Source organism: Perna viridis, chromosome 4 (assembly GCF_037379345.1).
Source record: "Perna viridis isolate PV_CMFRI_1.1 ecotype Kerala chromosome 4, ASM3737934v1, whole genome shotgun sequence".
In the NCBI taxonomy this organism is placed as follows: Eukaryota; Metazoa; Mollusca; class Bivalvia; order Mytilida; family Mytilidae; genus Perna; species Perna viridis.
In genome coordinates, this window is record NC_142448.1 from 9,123,240 (window position 1) to 9,142,438 (window position 19,199).

Genomic DNA, 19,199 nt, shown 5'->3' on the forward strand with positions numbered 1-19,199 from the left:
CATAGATACCATTTGAGACTTTAATATCTCCAATGTAATCATAACGTAATCATAAAGTAATTTAGAATTACAGGGTGTTTTGAAAAGTAATTGATTAAATTAAATTACATGTAGTTATATACTTGAAAAAAAAATATAATCAATTACAGCTGATTAACGATTACATAAACTTCATATCTGATTTTAGAATATTCTTTCCAACTGTGTTTAAATGTCTTATAATTATGTCAGCACTTAATGTTATTTGGCATAATTTGCAATGAAGATGTGTTATCAAAAATATTTTGAAACAAAAATAAAAATAAAAGAATTTGGTAAGGTGAAGTCCTAGAAAATGACCAATCTGGCAGAACATTAATATGATTATCAAAATATCCTTTGTACCAAAATTGTTGATATAAATTTGGGTCATACTGTGATTTTTTTTTTCATTTCAGTGGTTGGAGACCCAGGGGCTCTTCTTGGTAAAGAAGAATGTACATATGGACCCTCCTACTGGTGCAGCAATGCACTGAATGCCAAAAGGTGTGGAGCAGTAAAGCATTGTGTAGATACAGTATGGACCAAGACTGTTATTACATCAAAGGATGTAAGTGATAATTTGATGATAATGTGGACAGAGAAATGTTGTATACTGTAAAGGGATATTTTAATGGAAATGACATCATAGTGAGAATGAATAAGTAAAGAAAGCATGTATTGTCTCATGCTTAGCTTTAAAATTGTTTCTCCTACCAATACCACAAATTGTTGACTTGGATGTACTACTGGAACTTAAATATACTTGAAATAATATGTAGTTATTTGAAAATCACAAAAAATGCTTCATGAAATAGTACCAAAAGATGAATTCTTTTTTCTGTTGGTTGATAGTAGGAAGACTATTTGTTTGTTGTGTGTGTACATGTACTATGTTTCGTTGAAAGTTTGACATTACTCATACATAGTAGATATCCATTTTCCAACACCAGTAGGATTCGTCCAAATTGTTTTTATCACATTTTCTATGTTCTAGACAATGGAGTGTACACTGTGTAAGACAGCCATCACTGAGGTCAAGATGATGTTAAAACAGAATGGAACCGAGGTATGGCGTTGAGAACATATTAAAATTGGTTGTTTAATTTTTCCTAAACAAAATCATCACAGTTTGCATAGATTTCTGCAACCACAAAAGAAAGGTTGAAATTGAATAGAATTGATCCCTGTTTTTGAATAGTCTGATTATTATATGGAATCGCTCCCTGTTTTTGAATAGTCTGATTATTATATGGAATCGGTCCCTGTTTTTGAGTTGTCTGATTATTATATTGAATGACCAATTTTACATCTGTAAGTTCATTCCGTGTCAGAAACGTTTGCTGTGTCAAAATGTTATATTCCAATCAGTATTCACAGACATTTCAAGCTTGAATGTACTGTACATACTTACCCAAATGTTTGAGATTCAATTTTTGCAGTCATATATTTCTTTATCCAACAGAGCATTTTAATTTTATATGAGTGGTACTATCCAAAATTTAATTAAATTTAGATAGAATGTTCTTGGAATTGCTAAAGCTGAGTGAAAACTTAGCTATAACAGGCAACCTTTTGTTTTTTTCATATTCATTAGGAGAACAACAGACAAAATATTGCCATGGGAGTCTTATAATTTGACCATTTCTAAGATTAAATAATGATTATTGCAGGAAAAGATCAAGGAGTATGTAAAGGAAATTTGTGATCTGTTGACAGATGAAGCAATGAAACAAATGGTTTGTAAATTTAAGTTAATGTACCATAAACAAATTATATGTGATATGAAATGTTCGTAACATTCTTTATACAGACTATACTCCATTATTCTGAGTTGTGACGATTATCTATTTTTCAGAGACTTGCGCTTTATGACTTGAAAATTAAACTGTCTTGTTTGTAGAAATGTTGTTTCTCGCACAATGCATATTTTTGATTTATACATTGTTATTAACATTGTTACATACAGAATAATAATTACTTTCATTTTGGTTACTGACTATACCTGAATTGAACCTTAAAGGTGAGTCAAAGATACTTACATGATACATGTATATTCAATATCCAAAATAAAAGTAACTATTATTCTCTTTATCAGCAATTCATATTTTTACATTTTAATACATAGAAGTCAATTGTAGTGCCGTTATATGCCATTCCTGCATAGTGTTGATTCCCATAGAATGATGGCTATGTGAAGTCCACAAATTACAGATGAATTGAATGTCATTTATTTCTTATTTCTTAATTCTTATTCTAAAATTTCACAATTTTGAGAAATTTTCATTGGACAATTAAAACAGTGGGATTCTTACATGCTTATATCAAATTGTTTAGCCTGATATTTTTGTGAAACATTCAGTATGAAAGATATAAAAATATCTGGTAGAAACACCAAAGAAAAAATGGTAGAATCATACATAATCTCTTGCTATATGTATCAATATAGATATGAAAGTTTATTTAAAAGTATGTACCCTATATAGCTTGAATGATGACAATGCAGAGATACTAAGTTTCTATGGGCATTAAGGAATAAACACATGCAGTCAATGTGATAAAAAAGTTGTTAGTGTAAAACTTGTCTGAATGATGACAAAATATAAACAAAAAAAGGCATGTTGACTGGGTAAAACAGAGGATCTATAATACATTTCAATTAATTTTGTATTATGGACCATCATTACTTAAGGTCAGACAGTTAAAGATAATTAATACACAATCTATTTCAGGATGATAAACAAAAATAACAATATACAAAATAACTTACTTGACTAATTTTTATCTCTCTTTGAGGAGAATCAAGCCATTAACATCACTCCATGACTGAAACTTAAGATCTTGTCTTTAGTTTTCAGTTGTTCTAAAGAATTCTGTGCTTAGGCTGGCCTCTCTTTTACCATCTGGTGTCCATGTGATGGCTTTCTTGGCATGCCTGGCTTTGTCCATCCTTAATATATAACCTAACCATTTCCACCTTCTGTGCTTGATTGTGTCGTTTTTCTTTTTTCTGCTCTTCTGCTCACCTCCTCATTTGTAACCTTTTGTGGCCTGTACATTTTTAACATTCTTCTCAAGCTCTTATGCAGGAAAGTGTCCACCAATTTTTTATCATTTTTCAAGTTTAGTTTCCATTGAGAAGAACAGATAGGGTGTTGGAATCGAATCAATGGAATTAACATGATTAAGTTCTTTTTTGAGATTTGACTATTATTCCAGATAGGATTTAATTTGTAATGGTTATTCTTGTGAGGCCAATTCTTCTTCTGATGTCTTCATTGGGACCTCCTGTGTTCTTAGTATTGCTCCAAAATATATAAATGCTAGGACATCTTACATAAACAAAATATTTATACTTAATGCAAAATACTTATACTTAATGGGCATGGTTAAATATTGAAGACGTTATTTTTTTTACAGTGCACCAAGTTTGCTACCACAGAACTTCCGTTATTACTTGATCTGATCAGAAGTGACATGGTAAGATTAATTGCTGAAATTTAATGGGCTTCATGAAGTTTGCTGGTTTGATGATAAAAACCAGTAAAATCTCATTTGGACCTGAAATTTTTACTTCCCACTGGTCTTAATGTGTAGTATTGTTTTTTGTACTTTTCGTACTTTACCAGTGCAGTAGATTTATGTCGAGACCAGTCTGACATATAGGTGATTGTTGTTAAGTTTTTAGTCTGTTTGAAGTCTGTAGTATCAACTCATTGGTGTTAATAAAAAAAGATGTTTCTTTATTGAGGTAGTTTTAAGTCTGTCTAGGCAGGTACCAGCGGTATATTTTTAAAATAGCTTTGTTTACATGTACACTTTTGTAGATGTACATGTACTGTAATTTTCCGTATTTACATGAATTTCACAGTTATACACTATCCCTGAAAATAAGTACTTGTGAAAGAGAATTTCTACCATTATTCTTTACACAAAAACTAAGATTTTCACAAAAATGAGTACATGCAAATATGTTCATAGACCAATAATCGTCAAATTAAGTACCCATGAAAATTAGAACAATTACAGTGTCTGAAATTAGTTGTGTGGTGTTAAGTATAAACTCATACAAATAGTGATGTTACATGTATACAAATCATCTTCTATTGACAGAATCCAGAGCAGATTTGTAGTACTATAAAGATGTGTACTCCAGGCTATGTAGATACAGTTCAACACAAACCAGTGCAGGTACTATATGTTATTGATTTTCTTTACATTGTTTCACATCATGATATGGTTGTCTTTCATCAAGAATATATAACAATCTACAACAATCCTACTTGTCATATTCCCATTTTTGCTGAGATATGTAAACTAATAATTGAGAACTTCTTCCAGCCATACATGTATATTCTTACTATTTTGTGATTATACTTTTTTTTAAATCCCTTTATTTCAAAATATGCATGTTTTGTTTTAATGTTTGCTTCTATGCTTCCTATTTTTGTTTAAATATTAGTGTGTACATACTGATACACAATCATTTTTTTGCAGTTAAGGTTTCATTTGTTCATATTTTAATTGCTAGGATGCTTCAGCACAAACTAAGATGCCAGCCATACAATCAAGCACAGTGTGTACTGATTGTGAGAACTTCTTCAAGGATATACAAAATATGATTGTCAGCAATGAAACACTGGTAAGTAGAGCTCATAACTATAGTCAGATATACCAACATGGTGAGTACATGTTAAAGTCTGGTAATACCAACATGGTGAGTACATATCATTGTTAAAGTAAGTATAACAAAAATGGAAATGGTGAGTATGTCAAAGAGACAACAACTCCATTGGGATAAAAAAATGTCAGCTTGTATACCAACGTTGTGAGTACATATACTTATACTGAGCATCACATGTGAGGCTTACAATATATGTTCAGACATCCGGAATAGGTAACAGATAGGTTGGCAGAAATTGGTCAGGAAAGTGAATTGAAGGTGAAAGTTTAAATTTCTTAAAAATTGAAATGTGCCATTCATGAACAAAGAAAAAAAAATTATTTACTGTATCTGGATACATCTGGTAAACTTAGTTATTTTGTTTGAATGGACAACCATTTACCTATCCTATCTCCCCTCTTTTTTCAATGACTTAACCAATTTTAGAAAAATGTACAAGTGCTACACTTAGTACAAGGCTGTGCCTCACCCATATTGGTCAGGTATACCAACATGGTTAGTATATGCAATAGTTATAGTCAGGAATACCAACATGGTGAGTACATGTCATTGTTATAGTCAGGTATACCAACATGGTGAGTACATATCATGGTCATAGTCAGGTATACCAACATGGTGAGTGCATGTCATTGTTATAGTCAGGTATACCAACATGTTGAGTACATGTTATAGCCAGGTAATACCAACATGGTGAGTACATACCATGGTTATAGTCTACATATTTGGCAGAGATGATGATGCTATCACTTAATAACTTATCTTGTTGCATATATTATGTTTGTATTTTAGGAACAACTAGAAGATATGCTGACACAAGCTGTATGTTCTCAGCTTGGACCTGCTAAGGACATGGTAAGGAACTCCATATAGATCATACAATATATTTCAACATTTGTTTGTCAATTTATGTATCAATATTAACATTTCTTTTAATGAATTTCTTCATGTTTGGTTTCAATATTTGATACTTGAAACGAATTTCTGAAGAACAATTTTTATAAATAACTATGCACCTATTATTACTAGAGTAAATTTTAATTGACACAGAAATCAGTTTATAGCAGTACTTCATTCTAGTAACATGTTGGAAAAAAATCATCATATTCACTTTGTTAGTGTGCTATTTTGTTTGTGTTTAAGAAACACATTGCAATTTTACATGGTTCAGCATCCCAATATACTCCATGTCTTGAAACTTATGTACCAAGTAACAATGTAGTTTTTATTTCTACAGTGTAATGATGTGGTAAAGCAGTTTCTTCCTATGATATTACAGTACCTTGGGCAGTTAGTGGTCAGTAACTTTATCATTGTTTTTCCATTGAGGGCTTTCACATTCACTACAGCTCAAGAAAAGTTCTTCATTTTTATTGAGGTCAGCTGGGGTCAATTGCCGTAAGATCTGTGATATTGCAATGGGAGCCAAGGAAACAGAAACTTTGTTTCTGAAAAAGTAAATTATCTCAAAGAATTTATAAATGATACATATATCATAGAAGTATTTCAGATAATTGTATGGTCAGAGATGTTATAACCATTCTTGTAACTCTCTTATCCAATATTCCTTCTTTGTCAATTATAAAATTGTAAACTGTAAATGGTGAATGTGAAAGTCATCTATTATTCTTACTGTGTAATATTTTCTGTATCAGTCTACTCCCATGATACTAAAAAAAAACATAACATCAGCAATTTCAAATGACAGTGATTTGTCAAAATGGCTGCAACATCCCCAATAAACAGAATATTGACAGTTTTTAATGTCTTGACAAAAAAGAAAACATCTTGTTCTGTTGGACACACTGTGATATTTTCTGTCCTGACTTTTGTTTGGGCAAAGTGCATCTATAAGATTGATCTAATATCAAATATATTACATAAATACTTGGTTCTTCCATGACTAAGTGAAGTTTTATTGTCTTCAAATTAAACAAAAAATAATCAAAAACAAACAAAACAATATTTGATTTATTTTCTGGAATGAAAAATTAATTTTTGATAAGTTTAATGTTTTTTAATATTATCCAGGATCCAGCCACTACTTGTAGAATTATTGGTTTCTGTGACACCAAGAGAGATCTGTATTCAGCCCTCAAAATGAGACTTGACAACAAAAATATCTTCATGAAATTTAATAAGGTACAAAATTCTGTTAATATGATTTTTATTATGTATCCCTTCTTTGTAGAGGTTTATGGTAATAATTTTGTCCATCCATCCATCTTTTGGTCCACCCACGGTTACTCACAGTTTTTTTTCTTTCATTGCTTATGATTCTTCGCTTTTCCTCGGTCAAATACAACAGGCATCAAATCTAAAACTATGCCAAAAAAAAAAAAAAAAAAAAACCAAAAAACATGTTTATAATCTTGTATTATTAAAAACTTATAGAATATACAACAATAGCAAGTTGATTATGGAAGTTTCTCACACTGAGACAAATTTCATAATTAATGAGCTAAAGTGGTAGATTCAGTTTCTTTTCATTTTTCAAAACAAAAACTCAGGCGTCATTCGTCATCTGTGTCAGGATGGAAATTCTATCTATTGTCTGTTTATGACGTCAACAGTTGTTAAAAGAGAACTACGTTAGAACACAACATAGCTGTAGACCGATGAGATAATGTGATACAATCACACAACAACTAATCGCCCCTTTCTATTTTGGCCAATCAGCAACTGAGAACTAACTTCTCTCTAGAGACATAAACTATTTTCTCACACAGGTCAGGAGATGTGAAAATGGATAAAAAATTAGATATAGGAGATTCTATAGTTACCTGGCTTATATATTAAAGTACTTAAATCACTTCTATTACAGAAATCTTTTGGTGGTCAGGAAGAGTGTGCTGTTTGTAAAAATGTTATGACAGATCTCCAGAACCTAGACAGAGATCCTACCATTCAGGTCAGTAGTATAGTACTTCAGAAAGTATTGCAGTCATTTGTTATGAATAGTGTTGGCATTTAAGACCTTGTTGTAATTACAATGTTTAAAAATCCTCTTGTTTTGAAGACCTGCATAATGTACCTTTAAACCAGTACAATTTAAATTTCAATTGGCAAAAATTTAAGAATGTCTAGATCATTTCTAAATAATCAGTGACTCATTTTAGTATGTTTAAAAATCAATCAGTATTCTATAAAAATGGGTAAGGGAATGAAGAATTCCTACATACCATTTATTGCCCCCAAACTATGATCAGGGTGTTTTTTACATTGTTTATAATCATAAAACTTAATGTGGGAGGTGTTTTTTTTGGGGGGATAAATAGTCTGTTTTTATTTTGTTTTTACTGTTAATGAGCTACAATTAAAACTCAAGTATATAAAATGTGCTTTAATTGTAGTAGTTTAGGACTTACATTGGCCTATTAAAAAAATAGTTAATCTAGATTGTAATGATATTGGTTGATAGTAAATGTGTGAATTAATGTTTATTGTAGGGCAAAATTGAAGACTTTGTAAAGACACAACTGTGTACACTTCTTGGAAGCCTGGAATCTGAGGTATGTTTTGTTTGGTTGGTAGTGTGTTTTTATTTTTTATGTGTCATAACTTTCATTGCATAGCCATACTGGTATATGGAAGTGACTGGTCCCCTGTATCTAAGATTAGGGCAGTAAAGTAACTAAAATAATACGTACAAAGTAACACAAGCAAAAGAGCAACTTGGACTCCACTAAAAAGATCGTAATAAAAATATTAGTTGCATACAAGAAGTACTCAAAACCAAAACTATTGCAAGAGGAAGTCAAATCCGTCACTGTTCTGCCTTATACAATGCAAGGAATGAAGCTTCAGTGTTTTACATAATTGTAAATTTGAAATATTGCAATATTTCATAGATAGGGTAGACAAAATATGATATAATTTGGAGTCAAAGAAATCTGACTACTGGGTTGGTGAATACCCTTGGGTCCTCAGGTCCACCAGCAGTGGTATTGACCCAGTGGTTCTTAAATACAAAAAATACTAGTTTTATATATTTTAAATTTCGATATCCTGTACATGTGTCTTAAGGAGTAACCTCTCATCAGCAGCAAACATTACCATGGGTGGTTTTAGATTGTGAAATAGCATTGTAACACAGTGTTTCAGTGAGGAGTATAGTGTATCTTCATGAATGAAATTCTGACAATTGAATTAAACATGCCATTTTGACACTTGTTTTCTTGTTATGATTATGGTAAAGTGGTTGATTTTTGGAGTAATTATGTCTTACAAATTGTCTGAATACTTCATGAAACAAATGTTTATGGATATCTTTAAGTTTCATCTTTCCAAAAGAGCTTTCATTCTCAAACATTATTTAGCATGTTTTTTTTCAGTGTGACAAATTTGTAGATGAGAATGCTCCAGTCCTTTTCCAGTTGCTAGCCAATGAATTAGTAAGTTTGAAAAATTTCTTTCTTATTTAATTATCTTTGTATGTTGCTAAACAGTTTTAATGTACATAAAGTAAACATATTTTTCATGTTCTAATTTTAACTTTTTTCACCATGAACAGATAAGAAAAATAGTACCCTTGAATTAAATTTTTAGCACTGAGAAATGTTCTTTGTTTTTTATACCAAGGGTGTTGAGACCCTTGAGCATGTTCACAGAACAGAATTAACAATAATTTGTAGTATGTAAAAATAGAATGAAAGTAACACTAAAATAAATTTTTCAACTTGATTACTGGGTATACGATGGAAATGCCAATATGTTCTCATTTGTACTACACACTTGTTAAATTGTTCAATGACTTGTCCTATAACTAAATGTACTACTTAGAAATATTGTTAGCATAAAGATCACCTTATCTGTACATATTCCTAACACTTATACAGATATATGTTATCAAGCCTGACATTACTCATCTTTTAGGACCCTGAGACTGTGTGCAGTTTTGTAGGATTCTGTAGATCAGTGTCTGTACCAAAGACCTCTGTACCAGGAATCTCAGTAGTCCATCTGACAAAGACACAACCCATCAAGGCTTTGTCACTGTTACCCTCATTGCATATCAAGAAGCCAGTGAAAACCTCTGGAGTATTGTGCTCTGTATGTAAAGTTGTCATGAATGAGCTGGACTCTATGCTGTCTAAGAATGCTACCCAGGTCTGTATATTCTATTTAAATATGATTCTAGGAAATAATTCCAACAGTTGTCCATTTGTTGAGAATAATCTCACTGTTTATTAGGTTATTTTACAAAAAAATTAATTTCACAGGTAACACAGATTCTGATTGGAAAAAATTGTGTCCATCATCTCATAGACCAATTTCTTTTTTAATGTTTACTAGTTGAATTTTGATACTTGAATTAAATTATAAGGAATATCTGATAACTTGATTAAGAAAGTTAAAAAAAACCATGTATGAATTTAGAATGTAAAGTCCGATTATACAAAAAATGGGGGAATACTCACTTGCTAGTCTATAGAGGGTCCAGAAATAGGAGAATACTCACTTACCATTTGTAGAGGGTCCAGGAATAGGGGAATACTCACTCACCAGTCTATAAAGGGTCCAGAAATGGGGAAATACTCCCTTACCAGTCTGTAGAGGGTCCAGAAATAGGGGAATACTCACTTACCAGTCTGTAGGTGAATACTCACGTACCAGTCTATTGAGTGTCCAGAAATAGGGGAATACTTACCAGTCTAGACAAGGTCCTGGATTAGGGGAATACACAAGTACCAGATAAGAGAGGGCATAGGAATGGGAAATATTCACATACCAGTCTAAAGAGGGTCCAAGAATAGTTTAAAATCATTGGCATTAGATAAGAAATAATTAAGAATTGCTGACATGTATTAAGTAACCATCTAGATTCAATGACATGAGATGAGAAATAATTCTGAATCTATGACATGAGATCAGTAACCTAATCATATACTTGAGTAAAGAACATTTTTATTACAGGATGAGATAGAAAAGGCTTTGAAGGATGTATGTAATAGACTCCCAGCTCAGCTGAAGGATCAGTGTACAGACTTTGTTAACCAGTATGCCCCTGCTGTCATAGCCTTATTAGTTCAGGAAATGAATCCAACAACAGTCTGTGACACGTTAGGACTTTGTACACCTCTTACTAAAAGTATGTATGACAAACTTTCATAAGAGGGTACAAACTAAAAATAACTGTAGAGTGATTTTAATTATAATACCCCCACTCAATGACTGGGTGGTATATTGAAAACACCTTGCATCAGTTGGATTTTCGTTGCAGTTGTCTCGTGCTGTGCAGGTTATTTTATGTGCACCACATGATTGAGTTATTTCTTCATAGACTGAAAAATTATAACAATCATTCCTTCAATATTTACATAAAAACTCGACTGGGTTACAGTTGCAATCATTTAAACAAGCATTATGAAATGTTAAACAAAAATAAAGTGTAATTTATTTTAATATCACAGTTTTAAAATGATAATGCATGGAAAGAAAAAACCAAAAACGATAATTTCAGAATTAAAAGTTACCAAGAATGCAATGTGAAATAATCAATCCTAATAATATTACAACATTCAGATCAAAAGTTATTCATGTATTATCCAGCACTTGATTTTAAAATGATATATTAACTTGTAAATTATGAACAATAATTAACACAAATCTATCCCTAATAGTAAGAATTTTTCTGCTTAATATTCCTTTGATGACCTTCAAACTGAAACTAAAGCTGTTTTATTAGGTAATGGACAAAGACCATCATGGAAATTAGCACTCATCCGTATTCTAAATATTAGTGATTATTGTTCTATATCATATTCCACAAGATGGCAGTTGAATTTACTACAGTATATATAACTAAGGATAGTTTTTACCAAAGAAATTAAATGATTTTTTTTTAATGTTTAGCAGGCATTTTCTCTTTCTTAAGTATGGACATACACAAGATACACATTTCCTTTCATCCAACAGGGGTCCAATTATTATTAATATGGTTTACTTGTATGTCAACCGTGAACTTGAACAAACATATGCTTTTTGCCAGCACAACATCATTGGTTTTACATGACCTCTGTATACCTCTGTTACAGAACTGAAGGCATCAATTGAATGTGTTGTCTGTGAGTTTGTCATGTCAGAGATTGAAAAGATATTGGCCACTAATCAAACTGAAGTGAGTATTTTAGTCATATGGTACAGTAACTTTGTTCATTGATGTGACATAAAATAAATTTTTAGCTCACCTTGCCAAAGGTCTTGTGGGCTATTGCCATTACAATGTGTCTGTCATCCATCGTCGTCATCTTCTCCTCTGAAATTAATTAATGGAATGTAACCAAACTTTGTCTGAATATTCCTTAGGGTATTTTTACCACCTTTGTGTGGGGATTGATCTGGTAAAAACATGGCTGCCATTACTAAAAATTGACCATAGGGATCTCATTGCAGAATTTTGGAAATAACTCAGTAAGAGTGGCATTTAGCTAAAACTTGGTAGATAGTAGAATTAATTGTTAAGCATGATGGGATGGACCTATGCCAAAATTTTCAGGAAGATCCGTAGACGAATGAATGAGTTATGTGTCCTGAAATGGATTTTTTTCCAGAATTTATGTATGTTCAATTCTGAAAATATTCTTCTCTGAAACAACTGGTCGGATTGAAACAAAATTTAGTAATAAACGTTTTGTAGAACATCTTTAACAGTCTATGCATGGGGATTTTTGATCGTGCGAAAAACATGGCAACTGTTTAATTGCAGAATTTTGGAAATAACTCAATCAGAGTTGTGTTTGGCTAAAATCTGGTAGAGGGTAAAATTGTTCAGCATGATGAGATGGACCTATGCTGAAATTTTTCAGAAACATCCATGGATTGATGAATGAATTATGGGTCCTGAAATGGTTTTTTTCCCTATAATTTTTTTTCCCAGTGTTGAAAATCTTCTCTTCATGAACTACTGGATGAATTGTAACCAAAGTTGGCATTAATTTACCTAATGGTACCCTTAAAAATATGTATGTTGGGATTTTTGATCTGGCAAAAACTATGGCCAATGTTATTAAAAATATACCATATGGGGTCAAATTGAAGATTTTTCAAAATGACTGGTAAACAAATGGGTTGAGGTAAATTCTACGGTAAAATTGATCAGCATGGTGAGACCAATCTATGCAGAAGTAATCACAAAGATCTGTTGACCAATGTTGGAGTTATTGCCCTTGAAAAGTAAAAAAATGACTATGAGAGATTTATTTTGTAATAATTTTTTTTATAATATGAAACCAGGTAGATAAGTAAGATGCTCTCTGTTGATTAAATGATTCTTGTGACAATAATATAGTAAGGTCAAAAGTTCAGCTTTAGAATGCTATAATGACCAACTGAATGATTCAGGCTCTCTAGAGCATCTAGTTTATAATGAACATTTGAAATTCTTGGTGGAGTGCACATTTTACAGTTTAGTGAATAATGCATTATCCAAATGAAAATATTGAATCAAGTGCAGAGTATCTTATGAGTGCAAGTTTAAAATCATTCTTATGTGAATGCTTAGCAAATTTTAATTTGTTTTTAAATACAAATACAACTTACTAGCTCTGTCATAAAGGCATATTCATCTAATGCAAATTGAATGCATATTAATGACATATGTATAGTGTAATCAATTACATTAGTAAATAGACTGTAACTGGAGATATTAAGCTTCTTTTTTTAGGCTGCTGTAAAATCAGCTTTTGACAAGGTATGCAGTCTGTTACCTGATACTATTAATACAGAGTGTACCCAGTTTGTTAACCAGTACTCCTCTCTGATCATCAACCTGTTGATAAATAAAGTGAAACCAGCTCAAGTTTGCAAGGCTCTTGGACTCTGTAAATCTACTCTTACTGCTGTACCTAAACCATTTCCTGGTCTCTTACTGAGAGGGGAACCAGTTGTCCAGAAACAGTCTCTACCTGTATCCTTATCAGAAATTTTGCTGAGAGGAGAACCAGTTCTGAATGGTATAGTTTAGTTTTGTCTGATGAAATTAGCAAAAAGAAGTAATATTGTGTTTGCAAGCAAAATACAAAAGTTGCCTAAATCAGCAAGTTGTTGAATTCAGCCTAATTATGAAGGTGCCATTGAATTTAGAATGTAATATTTACTCAAGATATTAATTTTCATCAAAATCGAACAATGTTGAAATTTTGCCAATTTTGGTGGCCATTTTGAAAAAGAAATGGTGGCTTTCTGACAAAACCTGAAACTATTTTATTAAGAAGGTCATGTTAACCCTAGATACCAATTTTCATTGAAGTCCAACAATGTTGAAATTTTGCCGATTTTGGCAGCTTTCTTAACAAATGTTTATGCCTGTGATGTCAACAAGTCAAGAACAGCTATTTGACTTATTTTCATACAACTGAATAGTTGCACTAATTTCATAGAAGTTTTTGTTCATTTTTTTCGGGTTTTGATTTAGTGGCCATTTTTAATTGGCAGGTATTTTAAAATTTCGGATGTTGTATGCAGACCCCATATCATGCTTGATTTTTAGCAAAGTTGGGTTTCGATAGCAGTCATGTAGAAGTCACCAGGACATCTTCATGTTCTGAAGAAGAAGTTTAAAAAAAAAAAAATAATAAGAAGAAATGAAGCAAAAACGCTTGGGCGACTTAATAACAATTTGTAGGTATAAAGTTAACAACTGTCCATGTTCTTTAGTATTCTTGAGTACAAATTACAAAACTTACACTTATATAGTCATTTCCAATTAAGTCAGTATTGTGGCACCATAGTCATTAATGTCAGTATTGTGGCACCATAGTAATTGAAGTCAATATTATGCCGCCATAATAATTAATGTCAGATTGTATTGACATTCTAAACCCCAAGAAAATTCAATGAATTGGACTAGGTTCTATCTGGTCAGTTAACTGGACCTCATGATGCAGATAATAGCAATGCATGTAACAGTTGTAATAAGCATAAAAATATTCTATCTTCATTGTAGCCAAACCTTTAATCAAAAAGACAGATGAAGAATGTTTGGTTTGTAAGACTATTCTTAACTACATTGATGAGGCTCTGAAGGAAAACAAGACAGTTGAAGTCATTAAACAGCTGCTGAATAAAGCATGTGAAGTTCTTCCAACATCAATGGCACAAGAGGTCAGTATATTAACAATAGATAGAGCATGTCAAGTTCTCCCAACATCAATGGCACAAGAGGTCAGTATATTAACAATAGATAGAGCATGTCAAGTTCTCCCAATATCAATGGCACAAGAGGTCAGTATATAAATGTATAGTTTTCCCAACATCAAAGTCCAAAAGGTCTGTATATTAATAATAAATAGAGCATGTCAAGTTCTCCCAACAACAATAGCACAGTTGAAGTCATTAAACAGCTGCCGAATATAGCATCTGAAGTTCTCCCAACATCAATAGCGCAAGAGGTAAGTATATTAAAATTGATAAATAGGGCATAAGAAATTCTCCTTACAAAGCAATTCCATGAATAGAAACTCAAAAACTGTTAAAGATCAATTCTTTTTCATGTAGCTATACAATATACATATGACTATCAATTACTTTTGCATCAGTAGATTTTTTATGGATACGTATACAAGGAAAACAGTAGGATATGAATCATTTTTTTAAAGATAAGTTTGGAATCTATTGATGTACTGATGTTTATTATTTTTGACATTCTTTGTCAGCATCCATGTGGATATCCAATGTTCAATGAGTTTAAATTTCACTGTTTAATTGAAAAAATATACATATTTTATGATAGTGTGAAGGAATAGTGATTGCCTTTGGAGATGCTATTATCAAAGAGATTGTACAGCAACTTGATCCTAAGCAAATCTGCACAGTATGTATATTATTAAATATAAAAAAATAGACTTACTGCAACATCACATCCCAGGCTTTTGGAGGGCTGATATATTTAAGTGGTATTTATGTGCTGCAGTTAAAGGTTCTCTTTCCATGCTCTGCATGTTAGAACAGGTTAAATTTTAACAGGGTGGCTTATATCATAAAACACAGTCTTTATATAGGAATAGGGATACAATTTCCTGGGATTATGACGATAAAGTTTCAGTTACAATTATCAAACAATGAATACATTATTTCTATGTATAATTTATTTAGATAGAAATATAACGTCTTTGTATATGCATTATAACTATTTGTTTAAACCCTATATCGTCTACACTATATCACATACCCTAGACCCATATCACATACCCTATATCACACCCCTTCACGGACCATACTTGAAGTCTGGTTAAATTATATGATATAATGAACATTACATGTTAAAATCTGTATCAGATGCCGTATCAATCCATGACCTATATCACCTGGTAGGCCAGGGGCTCTTGGGGTGATATAGGATTCTTGACTTGATACAGTATGTAATACGGATTTTGACATGTAATATTCAGTATGTCTAGTACATAGTATTAACATGTATTTATTGCTTGTCTAGAATAGAGTATGTGTTACATTTGTTTATAACAGGGTATTACTTGGTAAATTCACAGTTATACCCAAATTAATGTCAAGTAGTTCAGGCAATGCAACGAAAAAGGCTGTTTATGATAAATTTTTCACAGAAAATCACATGTGAATAAAAAACAGAATAGAATTTATGATAATGATTTTACTTAATTTTTATTCCTACATTTTAAGGATATTGGTTTATGTCAAGATAAGAAAAGCAGCAAAAAATCTCAGACAAAAAAGATTAATACCAATGAGATGATGAAGACCATTCTTGAAGACAGGAAGAAATTAGAGAATAATGTATTGTACTTCAAACCAAGGAACCCAGCACAGAATAGGAATCCAATGAAACTGGTTGGAGAGAAGAAGTGTACTTTTGGCCCGTCTTACTGGTGCAAGAGCTATGACACAGCAAAGGAATGTGGCGTAAGTCTACTCTTTATCCTTTGCAATTTAATCATTTAAAGTCATATGAAAATATTTTGTTGGTGTTTTTGAACTCTGTTCTCTACATATACATAGACATTAAACTTCTGTGTTCATTTGAAAAAGCAGAAACTACAGCACAAACACTGTATTTGGATCATATTCATATTATGAATAAGGACTTTTAAAATAACTTTAGGCAATATTACTCTTATTTTTGCCAAATGTAACAAGAATAGTCAATAATGTAACATGTCTTAACTTGGTGATTTCCCTGAAACTAATGGATTCTCCTGAGGTTCCCTGTTTTACAAATGATGATGATATACATCTATACCAGATGTCTGTCTGAATTATAGTGACCATATTATGCTAACTTTTCATAAACTTGAAATTTGAGTAAAATCATTGAATTGATTTGAAATATGACATGGGGCTATTAACAGTATGGGTTATATCTAGTGTAGAACTTTGATCTCATTCAAGCAACTTCTTCTGAGAAAAAAGGAGTAACAGAAGCTTTTTTTATCCTAAGTAGATTAAAATCTTTCAATAGTGTAAAAACAGATACAAGTATGCCTTCAGCAGAGAAGTGTTGGATGGATGTAACCAAGTATTTATTCTACACTAGAGTAATTGTCCTTTTTCAAATTTCAACATTTTCAACATTTCATAAGTAGTATTAATAGAAATTGTCTATGTTACAGATGATTGAGCATTGTAAGAGCAAGGTGTGGTCTAGGAACTAAGATCTGAACGCCATCATGACAATATCCAAGCATCACTACACCTGTTGAATCCATTTGATATTACAGATCTTACAACACTGAACTTACATGAATTTGTGATACAGAGAACCTTGTGAAGTCTAAAAATTTTTTATATACTTGTTGCTTTTTTGTTTAGTACTTGCTTTTTGAAGAAAACTCTCTGTAAGTGTAATTTGATGATAAATTGTACCTATATGACAATTTCCATGAGAGTTTTTTTATGTCCATGTAAATAGCACAGATACATATATATATATAAATGAGCAACTTTTAACACCAAAAAATACCGTTAAATGTACTAAAATATAATTGTCATGCTGATGCATTGTTGTTAAGAAATAATACAGAAAAGTGGTAATTATTATTTGATATCCATAAAAAAAATTACCAAATGACACAAATTTAAAATTAATTCTAAAGAAACATTTGTAGAGATGATTTGGTCAAGGTAAGGGGTATGTTAAGCTCTTTTTATACAACTGATATATTTGATTGTTTTTTGCTGTGGTTAGCAATTGTGAAAATTTGTAAAACAAAACACAGGTCCATGTAAAATAAACTTTAGACTCCATCCATTTTTTATACAAATTTAAAAGGGAAATATCTGTGGCTGTTAAATGTGAAGTTAAGTAGTGTTTTCTCATATGTAATGTTTAGAAGTATATTAAGCAGTATTAACTTGCTTTGATGTATAATGTACAGAAATCCTACTTTGACCAGTTAACTAATTGATAAATGAGAAAACACTTTATTTGTATATATTATGCAAAAACCCCTTGAGATTATATTTCCTTGTTGCTGGAATTGTGTAGCTGTTATTTGCTTCTGCATTTAAGTTTAAACACCCTCAAGGTGTATCATGTGCAAATATTTCATATATGTTTTAAACAAGAGCTTTAGGTGTATTTATTCCTTAGATTATTTTTTACATTTTACGAGGGTTTACATGAAGAACTTTGTGATTATCCTTAAATTATATTTCCTTTTGAGATTCCATTAATCCCACCCCCCCCAAAAAAAAATATCACCCCAATTTCTAATTCCTTTTTAATTTTTTGTATTTTCCTGTGATAATCAGCCTGTAAACCTTCCCAATGAATATAATTTTTTTCTATTTGATATATCAGGTTGGTTTAATTGATTAAATGAACTTAAAATACAGTAAAATATCTGATTTTTAGACACTTATTTGAGTTAATTGAATTATATTAGGTTTTCAAGGTTTCTTACTATGATAATTTATCATCCTGATGAAACAATAAATATTTTTCCTTCTAAAAAGATACTGAAAGTGTTAGTTTTTGTTTGTATGAGACATATTTTGATAATAAACATTCCTTTCTTATTCCTTGATTTTATTTCATGCCTTATACCATATTTGTAATTTGAATTCTACTCTATTGGTCTATTTTCTTCATTTTTAAATTGTTTGTTATGATATGTGAACAAACAATAGTAAATTTTTCTAATAAAATGGGTTTATACCATTGTAAATTTGCAACAACGATCCACATATACATACAGAAGAGAAAAGAAACTACAGTTTCCACCAAATGTATTACAATTTCAGATTAGAATTTCATTTTGGTAGGTTTTTGTCAATGCCTTTTTAAGTAAAAACTTTTCATACACCCTCACTCATGTTCAGGAGTATATAGTTGTAGGATGTAGTGAACAAACCTGGTTGCCATTTTTACCTGGAGAAAAAGTATATGAAATCAGAACATTAAAGTAATGAGGTGATAATGTATGGTATAATTGATTGCAAATCTTTCAAAATGATGCAGCTATAAATCTTGAATGATCTTTAATTTACAATCAATATACATACACTTGGATATCAAAGCAAAGTG

General features: G+C 31.4%; 1 protein-coding gene across 1 annotated transcript in view; it reads left to right on the forward strand.

Moving 5' to 3' along the window:
* LOC148618752 (prosaposin-like) overlaps nucleotides 1-18,691 on the forward strand; it is a 29,679-nt gene extending 10,988 nt beyond the window's left edge. Inside the window, exons 2-21 of the mRNA XM_088577935.1 lie at nucleotides 438-589; nucleotides 1,016-1,087; nucleotides 1,692-1,757; nucleotides 3,439-3,498; nucleotides 4,132-4,209; nucleotides 4,550-4,660; nucleotides 5,492-5,554; nucleotides 5,937-5,996; nucleotides 6,731-6,841; nucleotides 7,524-7,610; nucleotides 8,149-8,211; nucleotides 9,034-9,093; nucleotides 9,575-9,808; nucleotides 10,616-10,790; nucleotides 11,737-11,819; nucleotides 13,365-13,653; nucleotides 14,646-14,803; nucleotides 15,432-15,512; nucleotides 16,337-16,576; nucleotides 17,284-18,691. Of these exons, the coding sequence (XP_088434061.1) occupies nucleotides 438-589; nucleotides 1,016-1,087; nucleotides 1,692-1,757; nucleotides 3,439-3,498; nucleotides 4,132-4,209; nucleotides 4,550-4,660; nucleotides 5,492-5,554; nucleotides 5,937-5,996; nucleotides 6,731-6,841; nucleotides 7,524-7,610; nucleotides 8,149-8,211; nucleotides 9,034-9,093; nucleotides 9,575-9,808; nucleotides 10,616-10,790; nucleotides 11,737-11,819; nucleotides 13,365-13,653; nucleotides 14,646-14,803; nucleotides 15,432-15,512; nucleotides 16,337-16,576; nucleotides 17,284-17,325 (2,285 nt within the window). The 3' untranslated portion in view covers nucleotides 17,326-18,691. The remainder of the gene's footprint in view (nucleotides 1-437; nucleotides 590-1,015; nucleotides 1,088-1,691; nucleotides 1,758-3,438; nucleotides 3,499-4,131; nucleotides 4,210-4,549; nucleotides 4,661-5,491; nucleotides 5,555-5,936; nucleotides 5,997-6,730; nucleotides 6,842-7,523; nucleotides 7,611-8,148; nucleotides 8,212-9,033; nucleotides 9,094-9,574; nucleotides 9,809-10,615; nucleotides 10,791-11,736; nucleotides 11,820-13,364; nucleotides 13,654-14,645; nucleotides 14,804-15,431; nucleotides 15,513-16,336; nucleotides 16,577-17,283) is intronic.
* Nucleotides 18,692-19,199: the final 508 nt, after the last annotated feature.